At 37.5% G+C, this 22,814-nt stretch overlaps 2 protein-coding genes across 5 annotated transcripts in view; one reads left to right on the top strand and one right to left on the bottom strand.

Moving 5' to 3' along the window:
• Positions 1-68: 68 nt before the first annotated feature.
• Positions 69-6,185, bottom strand: RBM48 (RNA binding motif protein 48). The gene is made up of 5 exons (XM_081146900.1): positions 5,855-6,185; positions 5,135-5,325; positions 3,469-3,614; positions 1,448-2,010; positions 69-379 (listed from the first exon to the last, which is right to left on the bottom strand). The coding sequence occupies exons 1-5, from the start codon at positions 5,963-5,965 to the stop codon at positions 293-295; spliced, it is 1,098 nt and encodes a 365-aa protein (XP_081003026.1). The 5' UTR covers positions 5,966-6,185; the 3' UTR covers positions 69-292.
• Positions 6,105-22,814, top strand: part of PEX1 (peroxisomal biogenesis factor 1) — a 42,938-nt gene continuing 26,228 nt past the window's right edge. Inside the window, exons 1-10 of one of the 4 annotated variants that reach the window (XM_081146898.1) lie at positions 6,397-6,478; positions 10,133-10,222; positions 12,865-13,008; positions 15,316-15,399; positions 15,597-15,711; positions 15,810-16,576; positions 17,889-18,008; positions 20,694-20,817; positions 21,048-21,151; positions 22,013-22,095. In XM_081146898.1, coding sequence (XP_081003024.1) covers positions 10,181-10,222; positions 12,865-13,008; positions 15,316-15,399; positions 15,597-15,711; positions 15,810-16,576; positions 17,889-18,008; positions 20,694-20,817; positions 21,048-21,151; positions 22,013-22,095 — 1,583 coding nt within the window. In that variant the 5' untranslated portion in view covers positions 6,397-6,478; positions 10,133-10,180. Of the gene's footprint in view, positions 6,479-10,132; positions 10,223-12,864; positions 13,009-15,315; positions 15,400-15,596; positions 15,712-15,809; positions 16,577-17,888; positions 18,009-20,693; positions 20,818-21,047; positions 21,152-22,012; positions 22,096-22,814 lie in introns of all 4 variants that reach the window. The other 3 variants (XM_081146899.1, XM_081146897.1, XR_013999530.1) reach the window with 3 other exon arrangements.

The raw sequence follows: 22,814 nt of genomic DNA, 5'->3' as shown, positions 1-22,814 counted from the left end.
GACTCATCAGTTAGGAACAGTCATGGGCCCAGTTCTAGCCAATAAAGTGTAACTAAAGTCACTGGGTGGAGTTTCTGCAAAAGTTTTATTAAGGGAAACAGTTGGCTGGCATGTATTTTGTCACAATAAACTAATTTTGAAAGATGAAACTAAATTAGACAAGTAGCTTGAATGAAATTACAAAGAGGAGTGCATTAAAAAAACAGCAGTACAACCTCTTCAAGAATTAAAATGACAGGCTAAAAATAAAAAATAAATACTCTTAGAAAATTTTAATTTGCTACTAGTAATCTTATATTCTTCTTCTTTGTTTTAATGGATGACTTGTATGCACATCTTCTAGCTTGTCCTCTGGAGGCTTTGGCACAGATGAAACCACCTAGTTTCAAAAAAGAGAACCAGAAAAAATTTTTATAATAAAAGAGTAAATAAACTACCAGAAGATGTAGGATATATATCTAGTAGTCCAATCCTTGCTATCACATTTGAAGCAGAGCTAACGCAAGTTCAAGGTACAACCTACAAACTAGGTACAGAGCAAAATTTTCTGTCCAAACCTTGATGGGAGTGAAATTTCTAAAGCCATTTAATGTAAAAAAAATTTTGAGGGGTGAGAAGTAAACATATGCTCCACTTTAATATTTCTTTATAGATCCGAAGTCACTTGTTATTTTATGGATACAGATAGTTATCCTCGTGCATAACCTGAAACACTGGTAATGTCTAATATAGAGACATGGAGGTTTGGGGGGGGAGGGGATGAAAAATTTGAAGAAATAATGAGAAAATGGTATGATCCTCAATTTCTTAGGAAAAATGAAATCAAAACCATCATGAGAAGAGTAGGTAATAAGTTAAAGCAAAGTAAGACGTCTTCACTTAAAATGGAAAATTGTTCAAAACTGTAGTAAATTATATTTAGCATCTCTCCTTTTAGTTGTTCTACTATTTCTATACCTAGGATTTGGACCTAACACATTTCTCTTGAAAATACAGTCAGCTCTGGCTGAGACAGCTGTGTGTCTGTACCCATGCCTTAGTTCAGCTATATGTGAAGGAAGGGTTGCCAGAACAAGCTAAAAAAAATTTAAATGAGCCTTAAGCATAAAAATTGTGTCCATGGATTTTTATTATTATAAAACAACCCCTTATCCTTCGGATAATAATTTTCAGGTAAAAAATGTACATAAAATAAATTAAGCTATTTTAACCACCACCCTTAATCACATTATAAAACATAGTATTCTGTTTCTTGTTGAGGCAAAGATTAATGGTATCAAAGCAAATAAATGTGTCAATCAAATTCAGTTAATTCAACCAAGAATTATAGGAAAACATAAAACTAAAAATGAAAAAAATTGACAATGCTATAGTTCTCATAAATACTTTTCCATTTCGCGTTAGTCCTATAACCAAACCATCTCTTAGTTTTCTTCAATGATCTTACCTCTTGAAGTTTACTCCGAATTAAATTCGCTGTCGTATTCAATGAATCATCATGCATGTCCACTTTAGGTATGTCTGGTAACAGAGGCCCAATCAGAACCTCATTACTGCTCGTGCTTGATTCAAGAAAAGTTCCAAGCTTACGATCATCTTCTCTTCTTCTCTTCCGCTCCTGCAGCTGTGTTGTCCTAGGCATAAATCTGTCAACTGCCTCTGAAGCAGTAACCGCCTTCTGTGCGCCAGAGCAGGCCACTGAATTTTTAAAAGTTTTTATCTGCATTTGCTGCAAAGAGTCATTGTGGTTACAATGCCCCACTGTTTCATCATGGTTTCTACCATCCTGAGAGTTTGATGCTCTGCCCATGTACTCTCCTGACGAACACGTACATTTTGAGAAATAACATAAAGGCAACTCACAAGAATAAGGAAGACAAGGATCTGAGTTCCCAGCAGAAGTGTTCAATGCAGCTTCACAAAATCCAGACTTCTTTGAATGGAAGTCCCATCTAAAATCTTTTGTGTCTTTATGCTCTGTAACCAGTTTCTTCTTTGTCATGAAATTATCTTTATATTAAAAGGTGAGAGAAAGGCAAACAAATAGATCATTTGTTTTCTTCAGAAAAGTGTAACTCTAAAAACAAACATTACTTTAAAATGTGAACAAATGCTACTCTTACAAATTTATTTCTTGAGCAGGCAATGCGTTCATGTGGTTTAAAAGCTAAAATGGGTAAAGGTATCAAGCTACACTCTTTCTTTGCTCCCCATATGCCTGGTTTCCACCCCCCATAAGCAATCACTATTTTTACTTTCTTATCTGTCCAATATGTTAACTTTTCTTCCTTCTACCTACCCCTCTTTCTCTCCTGTAATACCCATTTCTCTGCACCTTTGCATTTTCCAGTCAACTGTAGATCCTAGAGAGTTTTTCCATGTCAATACATACAAAGCTGCTCCCCTGCTCCAGCTTCAGAGTATTCTACTGTATGAGTGTATATGTTGCTTAGTTTGGGTCAGTTTTCAAAGGAGATATGCTGGGTCCATATTTCCTAATTTCCTTTGCCCCACACACATACAAGTTTGCATGGAGCTAATTATTTACATACCTTACAGGTTAAAGTTCAGTGTCTACAAATGACCAGGGACTCTCAACAGCTCTCTTCCTAAATTTTCAGGTAAGTTTTTCAAGAGTGTCCCTCTCTTATTTCTCTCTTAACCAATACCACATGTTCATTCCCCAATCAGCCATAAACTCATCATACTCGATATTCAGTATGGACACTGCTTTGTCTTTGAACCAAAGGGTGGAAACTAGATAATCTGAGCCTCTAGTAGTATTTAGATTTCAGACTACACACACTATCTTAATCCAATTCTGACTGCTCTAGTCTTACAATCCACGTACCAGATCCCATGACTCCATTCCAAGCATCTGGAATTTGTGCCAAGGGAAATTCAATTGGGCATATGGGGCATCTGGCCAGCTGCTGGTCAAAGTGAAATGTTCCCGCTTTTAGCAGTTTTACATTAGCCACTGGGAATTGGATCCTAATTGTTTCTCACTTCCTTTAGGTCAAAGCCTTAATTCTTTAGCACAGGACACACAAGGCCCTTCACAATTCACTTCTTTTCTACTTTTCTGTTACTCCTCATTGAAGCCTCTTTGTGTGGTTAACCTGTACTACTCACAGTTTCTTAAGATGCACGATGTTCATTTATTCCTCTGGGCTTTTAAACATGCCACCTGGCCCACCTTTCCATTTCTTCCTCTCCCCTTTAGAGTAATGTCTACTTACCCTTTAAAACTCTGCCACCTCTCTCATCCTGTAGAAAGTCTTCCACAAACCAACATCTCTCTCTTCCCAGCCCCAATTACACTGAGTGCTAAAAAGAACCCTGTTATAGTTATTGAATATTCTGAACAATTACTTGCTACTCTTCCCACTAGACTTTGAGAGTTCCATGATGCTATACCTGGCAGAATGCCTGATACATAGGTGTTTAGTAATAGGCCTTCCATACCTTTATCTTTAGTAGCTCTTGCTATATAAGCCTTCCTCTCTCGTAATTTTTTTCTAGTTTCTTCAACTGTCTCAAATTCTGGAGCATAGCACACATGAAGCAATCCACCAAAGAAACTCTGTTCATCCATTTTTCTCTTGGCTATCCTAAACAGAAATACATGATAGCATGGTTTATTAATTTAGATTTACTTAGGATGAAATCTTGACTAGTATACAATGCATTGATCTAAAGAGCAAAGTCCAGTTTTTGCTATGTGTGTGTACATCCTATGGTTTGGAAATTAAGATAATGTGCTTATGGATGGAATTGACTTTATTGATCCAGTGCATACTCTGAGAGCCTTTCCTCCCCTCTCCCAACAGCGTTAATGGGGTTTGAGCTAAGTCATCCACACATATCTAGACTCCCTTTAACCAATTTGGGTAGCCTAAGGTACACAATCCGTGGTCATAAAATAGAGATTTTCTCTGTGTGGAGTTAAATGGCCCTTGAAAATTAGCTCATATCCAATTTAGCCTTTCAATACAATGTGTTCCTATAACGGGATTCATATATAAAAAGTTAATAAAAATATAATTGTAAAACCAATAATTGAGGAAATACTGAATATGTAACAACTAATCAATGAGAGGATGGTATCATTCACCACTTATTAAACATCTGTAACTGGTCAGGCATTACTACAATCAATATTTAAGTACTTCTGTGCCCAGGGATAGTAAGAAATACTGATTGAGATTTTACCACATGCCAGGCAGTGTCCTAAGTGCTTCATTTGAATTAACACTTCACAACAACCCTATGATAAAGTAAGGCCTGGAGAGATTTAGAACTTGGCCATGCTCACACTGGTTAGTGGAGCCAGGATTCAAATCCAGATGTCGAACTCCAAGGCTACTGTACTAGGCGCTATGGGAAACATAAAAACTGTGGAAAATAGCCTTACCCAACCACGAGGAGCTGGCAAGTTGGTTATAGGGAAGTGAAATTACATATAAGAGCAACCTGACCCCATAAAATAAGTGCTTTATGGCAGACAAATGCTATTTGTGGCACCGAAAAGAAAATCTGAATTATAATAACCAGGGACAGATGGGTCTTGGAACAAATTAGTAGGGGTCACATAAAAATAGAAAAGGCATTTCACATTTCAGCCTTTTTGGAGCAGAGTCTGTTATATAGAAGGCTGGAAGAGATGGGGTCAATTCACACAGGTGCACAACAATAAGAACCCCAATAGCTAATGTTTACTGCATTCTGGACAGGAGGTGTTATGCTATGCCCTTTACATGGATTACCTCATTTCATCCTCACACAACCTCAATAAACAGATCCTATTATTACACGAATTTTATAGAACAGGAAAAACAGGCTTCATAGGATTTAATAACTTGTCTAACGTCATGATATTAGTAAGCAGTGGAACTGGAAAACTTAATCTAAACCCAATTTTTAATCTACATGACAAAACTGTTAAGCATGAGAACAATGTGATCGAAAGTGTTCTGGTAAGGCTAACATTTAAAAAGACTGGAGGAAGACAGGAACAACACAGGGCCATGTTAGGTTATTGGGTAATTCAGGTATGAGTGGGGGAAACCTGGGGCCAAAATAATAGCAATGGGAATGGAGGAGATAAGACAGTGCTTAACTTGCACATTACCTTGCACTTTGTAAATTCATAAATTTAATAAGATAAACTTCTGTAAAGTCTTCTGCTGGGTATTCATCTAAAGCATTATACTGCTCAATTGCACCATATAAAGCAAATCGCTCAACTAATTCCTTCATTGCTCCCACTGCAGGAACTCCTTGTATTATTAAGTACCGAGATTCCAAATTAATTGTATATACCTAAAAGAAATGGAAAAAAGTTAAACATATTTCATTAATAAGCCTAAGACAAACCTGCTTTAAAAAATATCCCAAAGCTTTGAAAACAGTATTCTCCAACCGGTTTGCAGAAAATAGAAAATAAAAAAATTGGCCCTTCTCTCTGATAAAGAATTCACCCCACGTGATTTCACTCAACTAAAGCATAAAAGACAGACTACCTTCGACTGACACGTGTTTCAGAAGTTGGCTCGGTTGAAGTTATTGGAAAGCGTTAAACACTGAATTCTTACCATGGGCCCAGCAGTACCGTAAACACGGAAGACACTATGATTAAAACAAAGCCCTGCCGCAGAGCTGATGTCCTCGCAGTTGACCAAAGGGGTCCTGAGAGTCTTTGGTACCTGATTAGCAGGGTTCCTCCACCAACTGCAACGAGTGACGGATCTGCCAGCAGCCTTTCAAGCCTTTATCTACACAGGCTGGGCGTGTGGCGTGAGAACGCACATAAAACTACCGAGAATAACAAATGAAACCCAAATCACTTTACCCTCACGGCACGAGGCCGTCGCCCCTCCCGATACTTGGCCCGCGTGTCGCAAACAGCCCTTTGGAGGTGGTGGTCGAATAAGCTGCCGAGCTCCCCGCCGCTCGACGCCATCTTGCCGGCTTTGGCCCTCGCAGAAACGACAACATCCGCCAGGCTGCCCTCCTGTTTATCCAATAAGAGAGAGGGATAGGTCAAGACGTGCTGGGATTGGCTGGAGAATCGATAGCGTCGGCCATCGTTTCCTGAAACAAGCGGATTCGGTGAACGGGGTGCCGCCCCCCAGCGGCGCGGTGGAGAGGCCAGAAAAGACGGAGATGGCTTGCTTGCCCCGCCCCCTACCCTCGGTGAGACACGCCACGGGGAAGGGGTGGGGTCTCGGGGGCGGGGTCGCAGGGGGCGGGGCCGGTCGACGTTACCCAGCTCCGGCGCGCTGGGCCTACGGGCTTGGCCCGGGTCCGCTAGGGTGCGCAGTCGCGGCGGCCGCGTCGGCGGACGATGTGGGGCAGCGAACGCCTGGTGGGTACGGGGGAAAGCGGGGCGGCCGTGACTCTGGCCTTCACCAACGCTCGCGACTGCTTCCTCCATTTGCCGCGGCGCCTCGTGTCCCAGCTGCACCTGCGGCAGGTAAGTCGCCGGCCTCGGGCCGGGCTCCCACCCCGGAGGCTGCACACCTGGCCGGTGGTCTGGGGTCGGGTGGGCCGAGCGTGCCAGAGGCGCGGCGGCTGGCAGGCCTCTCCCGGCGGCAGGGCTCGGGCGGCGCTCAGGCCGACCGCGGGCCCCTCGAGGGCAGGGCCGGTCGGGGCCGCCTCTGCAGCCCCGCCACGTCTGGTGCAGCCCGGCCTTTAACTTAACCGGCCTTGTTCCAGCGCCTTTCACTCGGTGAATTAGGCTTTCAAGCAATTTTATATTCTACTTTTGCGTTCAGATATTACTCACTCCAGATTGGAAAGCTCTTGAGAAGTCGTTCCTTTTGCTGCTGTTTGTGTTTGTTTTTTAAAAATATTTTCCCGCCAGAGATTTCCAGGTGCCTGGACGGCTGCGGGCCGGGCCTCCAGAGGGAGGGCAGACTTGGTTGGTTGGTTGGTTGGTTTGCTGGGTCGCTGTGGGTTAACCGGGACTGAGCACCTTGTCCCACCAGCGCGATAGGTTAATAACATGAAGGTCCCGGTGTGCCAGGAATGTGCCGTGGGTTATGCATCCTTGGACGTGTGCAGTGAGGATTATTTGCACCAATGCGGTCAGTTGCCCTGCTGGAGGTTGTGATTGTGGTTCATGGCTCTAACCGTTGGCAGAGATACAACATCTCTATTTTCATAATTAAAAACAGAGGCACCTGGTCTACGAGTTTGAGCGTGCTTATGGGAGCAAAAGGCTAGAATACAGGCTTCCCTTATTGGTTCTGTCCAGGCCACTGCAATAAAACGAGTATGGCAATAAAGCCGGCGGTAATCTTTTGCTGGTGGAGGGTCTTGCTTTTAATTTGTAAAAACTGCCAACATCTGTGAAGCGCAATAAAGCAAAGCCCAATACAAGGAGATGTACCTGTATTTGAAATCCTCGAAAATCCTGGATGTGTGGTAGCCACCACTGGCTAATCCACGCAGGAAATAGGTAAGAGTTTGCAATAATTTCAAGTATCCCACCTTTCCACTTTAGCTAATTCTCGGTATCTGTTTTTCTAGATCAGCGATTTTCAACCAGTGTGCCGCAAGAATTTTTAAAACATGCAACACCTGACTATTTAGTCAGGGTCACGGATCTCTTTTCCCTTAGATTATCAAATTAAAAAATGACCACAGCCAACACAGCAGTAGCCATCTGGTGTGAATGAATCAAAATCATACCTTTTTTTTTTTTTGTCAGATTGGCAAAAAAAATATTTTTTTGGTTGCCGCAGAATTTTAGTAGTTTATGTGTACCATGAGATGAAAAAGGTTGAAAATTGCTGTTCTAAATTATTTCCCCCACCATCTTGCAAAGATTAAAAAGATCCTTCCGTTATTTCTTTTACCATAAAATAGACAGCCTTTTGGCCCTGACGAGCTTCATTCATGGCTGGAGATTAGTCACTATCATCAAATCCTAGGTAGACCCTGCCCTGTGCTCTGTCAGCTTTGACAGAGATTTTCATCGTGCTTTCAATCCTCACCTAATGAGTTTTAAAGAATAGACTCCACACCTACTGAGTTTATAGGAGTGCTCTCTTATAGTCATTCTAATAATTTGATCCTAAACTGTGAATGCTATGTTACATTCATCATTGTTTAAGAATTTAGTGGTTTTGATCTTTGTTTTAAATTTTGAGCCCTCTATAAGTATGCATAAGAATTCATGGATATCTTTTTGAAACTTAAACCTCTTCAACCTTAGAACAAATTGTTTCTGTTTAGCTTATATCAGCAGAATAGGCCAACTTTTCTCCCCAATTTTAAAAGTAATACATAATTTATAGAAAATTTGGAAAACACAGAAAATTATAAAGAAAATAAAAGTTACCCATAATCCCAAAACATAGAGATAGATGTTAACAGTTTGAATCAGATCTTCCAGTTTTGTTTCTGTTCTTTATTTTTAACACAAATGAACTCCTACACACACACCCTACACACACACTTAGAGTTTTGTCTTGTTGTTTTCCTATAGTGTTGTTTTACTTTGTTAAAAAGTAATCATTTTTCGTGGTTAATTAGTATTCTATCATAAATTTGCGTAATTTGTGTAATTATTCACTGTGTTTGAACATTTATATTGTTTTCAATTTTTAGACATTAAAAGTGATACTCTAGTTTTATTTTAATAAAATGTTAAAAATAGCTCATCTTTGTTTATAAAACATTGTTTTTATTTCGGTTATGTAGGATAGGTTCTCAGAATTATTGAGTTAGATCAGTGATTTTTCAACCCTTTTCATCTCATGCACACACAAACTACTAAAAAATCTGTGGCACACCAAAAAATATATTTTTTGCCGGTCTGACAAAAAAATATAATTGTGATTCATTCACACCAGATGGCTATCGTTGTGTTATCTGTTGTCATTTTTTAATTTTACAGTCAAAGGGAAAAGAGGTCAGTGTCCTTGACTAAACAGGTATTGCATGTTTTAACAATTATTGCAGCACACCAGTTGAAAATTGCTGGATTAGAGGTCATAGGTAATTATTAAAGCAGAAAGTCATGAGTTAAGAGTTAACAGGTTGAATTATATTATATAGGCTGAAGCATTTAGTACATAATACAGATAATGTTGTAATGGGAAGAGGGTCAGAACAGTGGTTTTCTGGTCTGTGTCAGACTTACTTTGAAGCTTTTAAAAATAAAGATATTCTGGTTCTTCCACAGACCTACTGAATCAGAATCTTGGGAGGGTGGGCATCTGTAATTTTTAAAATATCTCCAGGCTACTTGGATGCACAAACAAGTTGAGACCCACTGTTGTAGAATCATAAACTGTTGATGGTGAAAGGGACCTTAGGTATCTACAGGGATTCCTCAGAAGTATTGTGGTTCAGTTCCAGATTATTGCAATAAAGCGAGTATGGCAATAAAATGAGTCAGAATCTTTTTGCTGGTGGAGGATCTTGCTTTCAATTTGTAAAAACAAAACAAACCAAACCACACAACGTCTGTGAAGCACAGTAAAGCAAAGTGCAATAAAGCAAGGTATGCCTGTAGGTCATTTCTGTACTTTAACACATAAGGAAACTGGGACTCCTAGGCCAGTATCATTTCCATGCAATGAATTTGCCTTCTTGTCTATAACTCACTCTGCATCATCCATACAGTGTTCTCACTGTTTCTTCTGTAACCCAGCTCCTTCCCACTTCTCTACATTTTGCCTCATTCCATTCCTTTAAAAACTGAGCATAATCCTACCTCCATATAGTTTTTAAATTCTCTGTTGCCTACATTTGTCTCCTTTTCAGAACTTCATAACTGTGTTTATGTGACACACACGTTATACTCCTTTCAGTGTTTCAAGAATTATCTTTTGTTTATCCAAGCCCTTGTTTCAGGACTAGGTATGCAGTAGTTGTTTTAACTCGAGATTTCTTGACCTTGGCACTATTGACATTTTAGGCTGGATAATTTTTTTGTTGTGGGGGGCTGTCCTGGGTATTGGAAGATATTTAGCAGCATCCCAGGCCTCTAACCACTAGGTGCCAGTAGCACCCCTCCTCCCAGGGGTGACATTGCCATAGGTCTCCTGGGGAACAAAATCACCCCCATTTGAGAACAACTTTGACTCACTTACTTTGTCTGTACTCTGGGCTGAAGACTTGCTGTGATTGATGAAATAGGCGAGAGGATTTATATCCACACTGGATGCAAACAAATGAACCTAAATCGCCTTCCACAAGTGGCCAGGTACAGATTTGTCATTTCCTTTGTGTTAGACAGAGATAACCCAGGCCTGGGAACTGGCCATTCCTAAATCATTGCAGCTGATGGTTTCACCTGTAGGTTTGGGTAACAGCAGTCAATCATTTGTTGATTAGATTGAACTGGAAAAGGGGATCTTTTCTCCCCAGTCTGTCTGTTTCTTCTCTACCTGAATGCCCAGGAGTTCTGTGGTCCAAATGAAAAACTTTTGACATAAAAATAAACTCAAAACATTATTAGTCTGCAAAATTTACCAAATCCAGCTGAACATATAGTGTGATTTTTGTGGGCTGGTTACTACATTTTGACCAAATGAATAATTGAAGTATTTTTCCTGTTTAATAAAGTCGATTTCCCCCTTTTCCAGTGACTTGGTAGAATTCTCCTTTTGGATATTTCAGGGCATATTTTATATTTCCTCATTTAGCATCTCTGGTTTTAAAAGTTATTTTATGTGAAATAGGGTAATTGATCTGTGTTATACGTAACTGACTGACGAAACCCTGTAGGAAGCATCTGGGATTGGTCAGCTTCACTCTTGTAATCTCAACTCTAGCAGTTACAGCTGACATAGTAACTCAGGACATTTGACTCCAAATCTAGGTCTCTTTCTGCTTGATCACACTGTACTCAGTGGAAAGGTTTTTGTCAGCCAGAGCACTTGGACTGGCCTGTGAAGAATTGTCAGAAAAATTACACAACTTAGTGATACCCTGTGATTTTTTTTTTATATACAAAATTTTACTAACATGGTCAATTCAGAGAACATTAGAGTGCCTCAGAAGTGGCTCCTATATCCTCTGAAATTTGTTCTGTTTAAAGAAACACAATGAGCAGCCTATCACCAGTTTTGAGGTAGTAGAATATGATATATATTAATGGGTTTATTATTTAATAATTTGAATTTAGTGGATTTATTTTTATATAAGTAAATGAATTTAATACTAAAACTTCCTGATATGTTAAGTCTCTGGCTATGAATGAAATTCTCACTTTTTATTAAAAAATGATCTAGGTGTGAAAATGCTTATGATACAATGTTAAGTGGGGAAAAAAGGATACTAAATCATTACTATAATATACAACTATGTAACAAATTAGCTTGTTACTAGAGGGAAGGAGGATCGGGGAGGGCAAAGAGAGTAAAAGGGGTCAAATATATGGTGATGGAGGGAGACTAGACTAGATGGAAGGCGGTGAGCACAAATGGAGTAATATACAGATGTCATATTATAAAGTTGTACACCTGAAATTTATATAATTTTATTAACCAATGTTACCCCAAAACATTTAATTTTTAAAATTAATTAATTGAAAAATTGTGCATATAAAAAAGATTAGCCGGAAATAGACAAAATTGTTCACATGGTTTTCTTTTTGTGAAGAAAATATCAATATCTCTTTTTCCTTACAAGCTGATATATTTTCTAAGGTTTCTATAGTGAGTTTGTAATTCTTTTTTTTTTTTTTTTAAATATATCTTTTATTGATTCCAGACAGGAAGGGAGAAGGGGAGAGAGATAGCAACATAAATGAAGAGAGAGTCATTGATTGCCTGTCTCCTGCACGCCCCCAACTGGGGATCGAGCTGTAAATCTTTTTTTCTTTTTCTTTTTTTAATATTTTACTGATTTCAGAGAGAGAAAGGGAGGAGGGGAGAGAGATAGAAACATCAATGATGGGAGAGTCGTCATTGATTGGCTGCCTCCCGCACGCCCCCAACTGGGTATTGAGGCCGCAACCTGGGCGTGTGCCCTGAGTGGGAATCAAACCTAGGTCTCCTGGATCCTAGGTCGATATTCAACCGCGGAGCCACACCTGGCCGGGTGAGCTGTAATTCTTTAATCATAGAAAACATTGTTTTAATCCTTAGCCACAAACTTACATATTTTATGTAAATGCTCTTAATGAGAATAAATGTTAGTTTGCTATTTCTTAACTTATAAATATGTTTTCATAGTTCTAGAACTTTAAACATTTAAGAAGCTGAATAATATAAAATTTCTGGAAGTGTACATAAGAAGCTATTAACAGTAATTACCTCTGGAAACAGGGATCTGCCCTCGTGTTATGCTTTTGCACTTTTACCATGTACCTTTATTATTCTAATAAATAAATACTTATATTTTAATGATCATGATATGTTTCTAGTTGATTCATACTTGACTAAAATAGTAAATTTATAGCTTATTTAATAATTTTCCTACTGATAGACACTTAAGCCAGTCCTAAGTTTTCATTGTTATAGAAAATACTACAGAGATATGTTCTGCTGTAGTTTTTTTCTTCTTTGAATCATTAATTCAGAATATATATCTCAAGGCTACATAAGTTCATTGGCTATCTGTTGCCATTTTGAATTCTGGAATGGTTGAACCAATTTATAATGCCATCATAGAAATGTAACTGTATTGGTTTCATCCATAGTATCACCAGTGTTGGGTGTTAGAAATGATTATAGCTTTTTAAATGCTGTCCCAGAGGTGGTTAACAGAGAACAATCAACTATCTGTAGAACTCTTGTGTTTGTGGATTTCAGTAATAGTTTTATCATTTATGTGGATCTAGAAAAGCATGTAAACCTTTTGAAACCTTTCTCCCCCGTTTTCTGCTTATTGAATACATAGAATCAAGCTATAGAGGTATCGTGGAGTCACCGGCCTGCCTTCTTGAGCTGGGTGGAAGGCAGGCATTTTAGTGATCAAGGTGAAAATGTGGCCGAAATTAACAGACAAGTTGGTCAGAAACTTGGACTCTCAAACGGGGAGCAGGTAAGCACAAAATGTCATGACAGTGACTTTCTTTTAATATCACATAATGTAGCAGTGGAAATAGAATTTAAAGTTCAGGTTTTTAAGGAGGAGAGATGACACCTAGCTGGGGTGCCGCTGTAATGAGTCCAGGGCATTCCAGCTTACTGCGGGTGCCGTTGTTAAGTCATTATCTGCAGTGTGCGGTTAGGTCATTATGTTGCAGTCTACCTGGCGCTCTAGTTGATTTTGTATTCTGGCTATTTTCCAGGTTCCCTAATTTCGCTTTTGTGCAATTATTTTTGTTTTATAAATTATTTCATTTTATTTTCTATTATTAAACTTCTTTTTTTTCTGACAAATTTTCTAACCTTTTCAGGGCTGTACTTGATTTCTAAAAATCTCTCCTACAAAGAAGGTTGATTTTCCATTTTTGTCATGCCTGTGAATTTAATGTGCTGAGATTGTAAACTCTAAAGCTTAAGAACCCATGTGTATTTTATCATTGTAATATATTCATCAATTTATTCTTTTAAAAATATTTTAAACTACAGAAGTAATACATTATTTATTATGAATACTTTATTTACACTTTTAAGTAAAAAACCCTTTTCCCCATTCTCTAGCTCCAGCCTCAGAATGATTTTGTACTGTATGTTGGAATCTCATATCACAATACCTTTCCAATAGTAAAAACAGTATGCATTGAACATCTCTGTATATATGGAATGAAATAGTGAAAATTGAATTACCAAGTCTAGAGGGCTACACATTTAAAAATCTGATAAATAGAGCTAACTTGCTTTCTATTACTGGTGTCCCCCAACAGTACACAAGAATTTCATATTTTTTTAACTTGTTTAGACCACATATGTTTTTTGATGAGAATAGACCCTTGATGAGAAATCAATAGGCCTAGCACTAGTCCTTTGCTTACCCTAAATATTTACTAGACTCTTAAAACTTTAGTACCAGAGTGACCTTAGAAATCACTAACTTTGTTGCCTTGCTCTACAAACCTAGGGAGATGGAATATTTTGCCCCGGATTTCATAGCAAGTTAGTTCTCTTTGAGTATGTGCCACTCCCCTGTGGAGAACATCAGTTTCCTATTCCTGATCTTGATGTCTCATCAGCACGCTGAATAGTCCTGCTTGTTTATAACTCCCATTTGCTCCAAAGTGAACTTTTACCTGATTTTGGTAGATCCCCCTATATTATAGCAATGCCACTAAAGCACTGTCTCCTGAAGAATCATTGATAGGAACAGGAAATAGACTGGTTTGCCCAGGACTCTATTCTTAGTGGGCAGGAGCTGCTTTGTTCTTCCTCAGAATCACCCCTTTCAAACAGGGCTTACTGGAGGTACTGAGGAGAAATTCTCGGGGGAGTCAGATGAGGCACTTGAGGAAAGTCTGCTCCATTCCACAAAAGCAGGCAAGGAAGGGCTGGTCACCTAGAGCATTTAATACTTGATGGCTTGGAATTTTAGTCTTCCAATTTCTAGAAATGCCTACAGAAGAAAGAAGGTAAGATGGTAGATTTCAGCTTCTTGCGACACACTAGCATTTAATATATATATCTCTATACTGGAATGAGGGGGTGTTTGTTTTACTTTACTTTTAGCTGTAGATCATTATACCTCTAAATCTAAATAATTGGCTGTGATCTCTATTTCAGTGTGTTTTTTAGTTTTCTATAATAGAAGCAGCGTAGCTTGAAGTTAGTTATATAACTAACAGTTGTGAAACTTCTAGAAATAATGGTTATTTATATACTGGATCAAGCCACGACTTGATGATGTTGTTTTTTGCATTAAAGCGGGTTTTTTTATTACTATTATTTATTTATTTATTTTTAATCCTCACCTGAGGATAGTTTTTCCATTGCTTTTGAGTGAGAGTAGAAGGGGGAGAGAGAGAAAGAGAGAAACAGAAACATCGATGTGAGAGAGAGGCATCAATTGGTTGCCTCCCACACTCGCCCCAACTGGGGCTGGGCATGGAGCCTGCAACTGAGGTACATGCCCTTGGCTGGAATCGAACCCGGGACCCTTCAGTCTGTGGGCTGATGCTCTAACCACTGAGCCAAACTGGCTAGGGCTTATTTTTTTAAATGTGTTGTGCTAGGATATATTTTCCTTTTTGCAATAATTTATTATGAAATAATTTCTCCTGAAATGCTGAGTATATCAAGGCCTAAAGTATTAATATTTGTCAAATGGAGGACTGCACGCGCACACACAATTACATACCTAAAGAGAGAACTTATTTTTCAGGGATACATACAAGTCTTTTAAAAGTAGTTTTACATTTTTAATTTTTTCCAGGTGTTTCTCAAGCCGTGTTCCCATGTGGTATCATGTCAACAAGTTGAGGTGGAACCCCTCTCAGCAGATGATTGGGAAATACTGGTAAAGAAAGTAAAATGAGAACTATTCTAGTTTAAGATCAAACTACTTCAAACTGTCAGTGTCTTTAGATTTCTCTTCTCTGAGCTTCATCATATATTCTGATTTTATTTTAGTTATAAGAATGACTTGAGATTTTCCTGCTAGATATGGGATGGACAAAATGTAAAATGAGCTAATCTTTTTGTTGTTGGTTCTAGGAACTGCATGCTGTTTCCCTTGAACAGCATCTTCTAGATCAAATTCGAATAGTTTTTCCAAAAGCCATTTTTCCTGTTTGGGTTGATCAACAGACTTACATATTTATCCAGATTGGTAGGTGCCATTGTAATATTTGCCATTATCCTGTATGACACAGCATTGAGTCCAAAGCAGAGACGAACATGCACTAATAAACTTTATTTTCTACACAGTTGCACTAATACCAACTGCTACTTTTGGAAGGTTGGAGACTGACACCAGACTTCTCATTCAGCCAAAGACCCGCCAAGCCAAAGAGAATGTATTTTCAAAAGCAGATAATGCACATGGAACATGTCATAATTATGGAAGAGACCAAAAAGGATTGACAAAAGAACTCCAAACCAAGCAACTTCAGTCAAACACTATAGGAGTCACTTGGTCTAATGAAACAGATTCAGAGGATACAGTTGACTCACCATCAGTACCAAGCTTGTGGTCTAGGATAGGAAGCATTTTTTCTTTTGGGTCTGAGAAGAAACAAGAAACATCCTGGGGTATAACTGAAATCAATGCATTCAAAAATATGCAATCAAAAGTTGTTCCTCTAGACAATATTTTCAGAGTATGCAAATCTCAGCCTCCCAGTATATGCAACGCATCAGCAACTTCTGTGTTTCACAAACACTCTACCATTCATGTATTTCCATGGGACCAGGAATATTTTGATGTGGAGCCCAGCTTTACTGTGACCTATGGAAAGCTAGTTCAACTGCTTTCTCCAAAGCAACAGCAAAGTAAAACAAAGCAAAATATCCCATCATCTGAAAAAGAGAAGCAGATGTCAGAACCATTAGATCAAAAACAAATTAGCCCAGACCATAGTCCAGAAGCTGGTAAGGCTTTTGTGCTAAAGGTAGTCTGGAATGGACTTGAGGAATTGAAGAACTCCCTAAAATACACCAAAAATGTAGACACTCTCCATCTTGGGAAAGTCTGGGTTAGTATAAAATTTATAATTAGGGAAGAAATAATTTTATGTTGTTTGAATGTCCTGAAATTACGAATTAGAATAATATTTTATATATAAATTGAAAACCAGTATAATAAGAAATTGTATCTGAAGTCCCTGCAGGGACACATTTCTGGTTGCAGGGTAAAGTCCTTATTTGGGTAAAGATTGTGTATTTTCTGCCTAAGTAAACTTGGACAGTAAAATCTTAGTTACAGGCCCAGAGAGGTCAAAATTACTTGTCAGGGATTAAATAGCTAGTAAGTAGAACTGGGAGTCGAACCCAGGCAGGGTGACTCGAGTTCATGCTTACCTCGGGGTGCCCTACAAAGCCTCACATCTGTAATGCCTGCAAGTTTGTTTCCAAGTTCTTGAAAGTAAAGAAAGAATTTGTTATGTATTGGGGGAAATGCCCAGCGCAGGGAGAGGCCGACAGCTGCCTTTGACGGTGTCTGGATTGGCATGTACCCAGAAGCTGCTTACCTTGCTGGTATCAGCTCTTTAACTTGTGTGTAATTGGAAGAAGAGTTAGCAGAGCCACTGGTGTTCCACCGTCTTATTCCATCCTCAAATATAAATGCTACACCTTTGTGAAAGGAGTCACCAGCCCCCTTTACTTGTACTTAATTTTGAACCACTGTGAAGTGAAACTTCATGATGAAAAGGAAGAAATTGTTAAAATAGTGAAGAAAAGTGGGACGGGATAGGGGTTTCCTCTGTACATTTCTTTTACTCTTCCAGTTTAACCTATGACCTTTATGGAGGCAACTTATGAAGTTTTAATCTCTTTGGCCTACATCATTTTCTAAAGTTCCAGACCATTGCCTCATTATTTCCTGTTGGCTCTAAACTCAGTTTAGGAGATACCACTGCATTGTCTATGGACTTGTTATGACTTATCTCCTTTATTAATGGTTCTGCGTTAGTTGTGAATACTGTTTCACTTCCTTGAAATTGTGTGGTGAGGACGGGGTGAAGAAGTGATGATCAAGTCTTGGGGACCACATAGGATGGCAGGGAGGAGTCCACACTTCCCACACTACTTTAAATGTTGGGAGCCATGGCCGCGGGGAGTGGCAGTGGTGCCCTCAGGCACTCAGACAGGCTTGACTTGGTAGCTCAAGTTGGTCACATTCTGGTAGGGGAACAAAACGCTATGATGTCAATGGCCTTTTAAACTGTGAATCAATCATGGTAACAGTTTCATCTGAATTCATAGAAGTTAATATGAATGTGCTGTGGAATAGTTTTTAATCAAGCATTGAACATAATTATATTTTTGTTTATTTTTAAATTTCAGATTCCAGATGACCTGAGAAAGAGACTAAATATAGAAATGCATGCAGTAGTCAGAATAACTCCAGTGAAAATTACTCCTAAAATTCCAAGATCTCTAAAATTACAACCTAGAGAAAACTTAGTAGGTTCACATTTACATGTTGTGTCACAATTGTTTCACATGTGTTGTAAAATTCTAGTTGCTTTAGCTAAGTAATAATTATACAGTACTCCTTTTTGCTAGAAGGGCAAAGAAGTCTTTTTTTCCTTTATTGTAGTAAAATATGTGTAACATAAAAATGCTATTTTAACCATTTTTAGGTGTACAATTCAGTGGCATTAATTCCATTCATAATGTTGTGCAACCATCATCGCTCTTTCCAAAACTTTTCCATCAACCCAACAGAAAATCCGACCTCATTTAGTAGCTCTCTACCCTCACATCCCCTGGATCCTGGTAACCTCTAATCTGTAGTCTCTATGAATTTGCTTATTTTAGATATGTCATATAAATGGAATCATATATTTTTCCTTCGTGTCTGGCTTATTTTACTTACACATCTTCAAGGCTCATCCATGTTGTAGCATGTATCAGAACTTCATCCCTTTTTATGACTGAATAATATTCCATTCATATATATACGATGTTTGGTTTATCCATAGATCTTTTGGTTGACATTTGGGTTGTTACCACCTTTTTGGCTGTTGTGAATATTGCTGCTGTGAATGTTGGTTACAAGTATCTGTTTTAAGTCCTCACTTTCAGTTCTTTTGGTATATACCTAGGAATTGAATTGAATTAGTAATTCTGTGTGTAACTTTCTGAGAAACCAAGAAGTCTTAATAAACTAATATGCTTATTATATGTATTGTGCCAATACAAATATGATCAGTTTTGGCTTTTTAAAAGTTGATATTTTTGCCACATTTATGTAATTTAAAAAATTTCCTCCCATGTTGTTTTAGTATTAATATTGCAGCCTAAAAGAGTGCTGGACTGTTTTACTTTTCTACTCTGTTAATTCTTTAGAAACTGGTGTGGTCGGGAAATGAGGTGTTGAACTTAATTATGAAATCTTTTCAGTAGAGTACTGTCATCTGTACCAGTCTGGCTTACCAGTTTTCAGAGAATTATAATGCAGGAAAATTACTGTACTGTGTGTTTAAAAAATTCCTTCTCTGATCATTCAGATGGTACTTTTGGTTCCTCAGGATCATGATGGTCATTATGTCATGGAAGAGCCAATTTAACAGAACTTTCTAGTTGATGAAACCCCAGATAAGATAGCTTATATTATATGACTAGAGAAGAACACAGAATAAATGCCGTTTCCATAACAGTATGTAACTGAGCATTTCACACATTGGCTCAGCAGTACACAGTGATCTGTAGTTTTGTTTTAACTTTTTTGTTATTGACCTTGATGTTTTTCAAAAGTTAGGTCTCTTATGTGTGAAAATTATTAGCTACTGGTTATGAGATTTTATTTTTGTCTCAGTGATGGAGTATTACTACAGAACTCCTTTCCTGTCCTAAGTTGCATATTTTAGTGGAAGCTATATGACCTTAGCAGGTCTTTCTGGGCTATGATTATATCACTTGGGACATAAAGATGTTTGATTCTGGAGAAATTGTGAGTTACTTTCTGATTCTAAAACTCTTGATTTTAAATAAACCTCACTTTTATGACTTTGTTTAGGTCTTTAATCCCATTGCCCAATAATATCCAAAGAAGTAACTATTTCTGTGATACTTAAAAATGGGAAAGTGATATCTTTTCTTAATTTAGACTGCTTTTGGTAGTGGTCAAGTTTTGAACTGCTCTTAATCAGCAGATGAATGCTTGACTTTGAATGAAGAGAAATAATAAATATACCAGTTGGAAATGGTAGAAAGAGGTTTTATTTTCCTAGGCTGATATTAGTCATCTTTCCTATATGAGTTTTTGTGTTTCCTTTTTTTAATTTCAAATAGGTTTTAAAAACATAGTAACTTTAATTTAAAAGCCTTAACATTAGCAGTGTTTTTCTCAGAATTTCTTCATACCTTTTGAACAATTTATTAACACTCTATTGATTGAGTATATCAGCACCCCAGCCTGCTTAATAGAAAAGAAGGGGGAAAAGTGACTTGAGCATGTAACGAGTTTATTTTTGTCAGGTACAGAGAAGTTTGAGGAGCTCTAGGTAGTTAAACCATATCATCAAGGATCTAGGCTCTTTTGGTCTTTCTCTTCTGCCATCCTTAGCTTGTGACCTTCCTCCTCTTAGAAGCAAGGTATTTGCTGTCCTAGCAGCCATCATTGTCTGCATTCCAGGCAGCAGAATGGAAAGGCACAAGGCAAAAGACTTTTCCTTGCTAGGATTCTCTACCATTTAGTTAGGAAGAGAAGCCCTCCCCAAGGTTTTCTGGTTATGCACCACTGGCCAGAGTCCAGCCACGTGCACACGCACTCCCCCTCCCCCCGTGCCCCAAGCTAGGAATCCAAGCCAAGAGTTTGCTTTCCCACCTCTGTAGTAGAGAGGGGCAAGGGAGAAGGGTTGGAATGGTTACCCAGTGAGTCACATTATGGCATGTGTACAGCTGGGCATAGAGAATAACCTTAAAACTTTGCCACTTTTTAAATGTTTCTTTAGGTTACATTGTATTCATTACACTGACTGCAATGTTATATCCTAAACCTGTGCCTATAAAATGTGAACGCCCTCATTTTGTTTGGTAAGGCTTATATTTTATTAGCAAGGTAAGGTGTTAAAATAAGGATGTTAAGGTTAGAGTCAGCTATTAGTATAATTTATTCCTGTTCTTTCATATTTTTTTTGGCAGCCTAAAGACATAAGTGAAGAAAACATAAAAACTGTGTTCTCTTCATGGCTACAACAGTCTACTTCGACCACACTTCCTTTGATAATATCAGAGGAAGAATATATTAAGCTGGAAATTAAAGATGGTGTGTAAATTTTATTTGTTATTTTGATATTTTTTCTGTTGAAGAAGTCATAAAATTTTTCATTGTTTTTCCAACTTGTGACACGTGTGAATAGGAATTATAACAGTGATAATTAAACAGATTTTACATACCAAAGAATGTCTTTATTTAAATTTAGATAAATTTGATATTTAAAATCTTAAATTATTTCATCTCAGTTTCAGTACTATACATTTATTTCTTTTCAATAGGGTTGAAGGAGTTTTCTCTGAATATAGTTCATTCTTGGGAAAAAGAAAAAGAAAAAAATATTTTTCTGTTGAGTCCCAATCTGCTGCAGAAGATCACAATACAAGTAACTACATCCTATTGACTGTTCAATGAGATAATATGGACTTACCTGTAACACCTTGCATCTTAAAGTATATTAGAAACTCAAATGATAAGAATAAGGAATAACTTGATTTAAAATATTTTATTTCACAATCTCTTTCACTTATCTAAACAAATTGTTGATTTTTCCTAAATTTAAAATCAATGTTAAGTCTCAGGAATAGAGTTGATTGTGTTAACTGCCAAATGGATCATGATTTAAAATTCCTTCTGTATTGAAACAAAGGAAAACTTAGCTTCAGTGGTTTGAGTTTTAAAATTCAGATTTTTACTTGCAGTTTTGCTGCACAACCCGTATTATTTTGTCAATTCTTAAATTCTCAACTCTTTACAAATATTATTATATCACTTTTCTTCCAGAAGTATTTTTAAAGTTTTCATTTTAGACTATTATGTTTTAGTTAGGATATTTACTCTTAATTGTAATGTTGAAGATGCTCCGGTCATTTAGAACTTCAGTGGTTTGGAACTAGACGCTGTTTCTCTACTTGTAAAATTTAATTGAAGGAATACCATTCAGAGACTATACAAATGTAAGAATTGTGAAAAGAATGTATGACACAAATCAAAATTGCAGATAAAGATAGATCTATAAAATGCATTAAGGAGAGAACATTCTTTACTGCTTGTGGACCATAAATATTTGTGTTCCTTGGATGAGTTAATTATTATTGTCAAGGCTATTTTAAGTAATGATCTTTGCATGCACACTCTGTCTTTTCTCTCTGGTGTAACAATCATCAATTCATTTTCTGGGACACAAGAAAAACAAGCAAAAGATACAACTTTGAAATGTAAAACTGATTTTTCCTTGCTACTATAGGTCCTTCTAGATCCTATGCTAAAAGAAGAAAACAGTGAGGAAATTGACTTTATTCTTCCTTTTTTAAAGCTGAACTGCTTGGGGTAAGAAGTTATGGCCAAACTAGCATGTGTAGAGACATGTTCAACATTATCTCTGGCAGGGTTTTTATGTGTAAATATTAAAGTAGATGTTAATGTCATTGAATAATCTTACTAATGCATTCGTAGATTTTTTTTAAGGATTATTTATGTTTTCATACCTAGCTTAATAATTTGCCTTGTCTTCTTAGATAACAAAGTCTGAAGTTTATTAGAAATTTTTCTTTGAGATTTGACTTGTGAGAAGAAAGCTACTAGATATGACCTGGATCATAGGTGCTTGAATAAAACAATAATTCTTAGAGCTGATAAGTTTATTTTAAAAGTTAAATCTAAAAACATTAGTTCAATGTTTAAAAATATTTCAAATTAAGTTATTCCTTCAATATCTTATTAATGTATCGATCAGGATTATTTGTGTTTTCCTCAACTTTTAGACAATCAAATCTGAAAGAACCTCTTAATTTTTTAAATCTCTTATACAATATGAGATCGCATGTAAACATTACCTCTTAGAATTCTTCACAGAGGCTTTTAGTAAAGGTAATAGTAGTGATTTGATTTCCTATAATAGCATAGCCTGTAAATGTTTTATTAAAAGAATTAAACCATAATGTAACAATGTTTAAATATAGCATAATATTCATGTATAAAGTAAAATCTCTTCCTGATATTAGCAGAAGTAATTGGCAGTCAGAAGCAGGAAGTAGGTTGAAGTTCAT

The sequence above is a fragment of the Miniopterus schreibersii genome (assembly GCF_964146895.1).
Source record: "Miniopterus schreibersii genome assembly, chromosome: 9".
Classification (NCBI taxonomy): Eukaryota; Metazoa; Chordata; class Mammalia; order Chiroptera; family Miniopteridae; genus Miniopterus; species Miniopterus schreibersii.
This window is presented reverse-complemented; position numbering and strand designations above follow the sequence as displayed.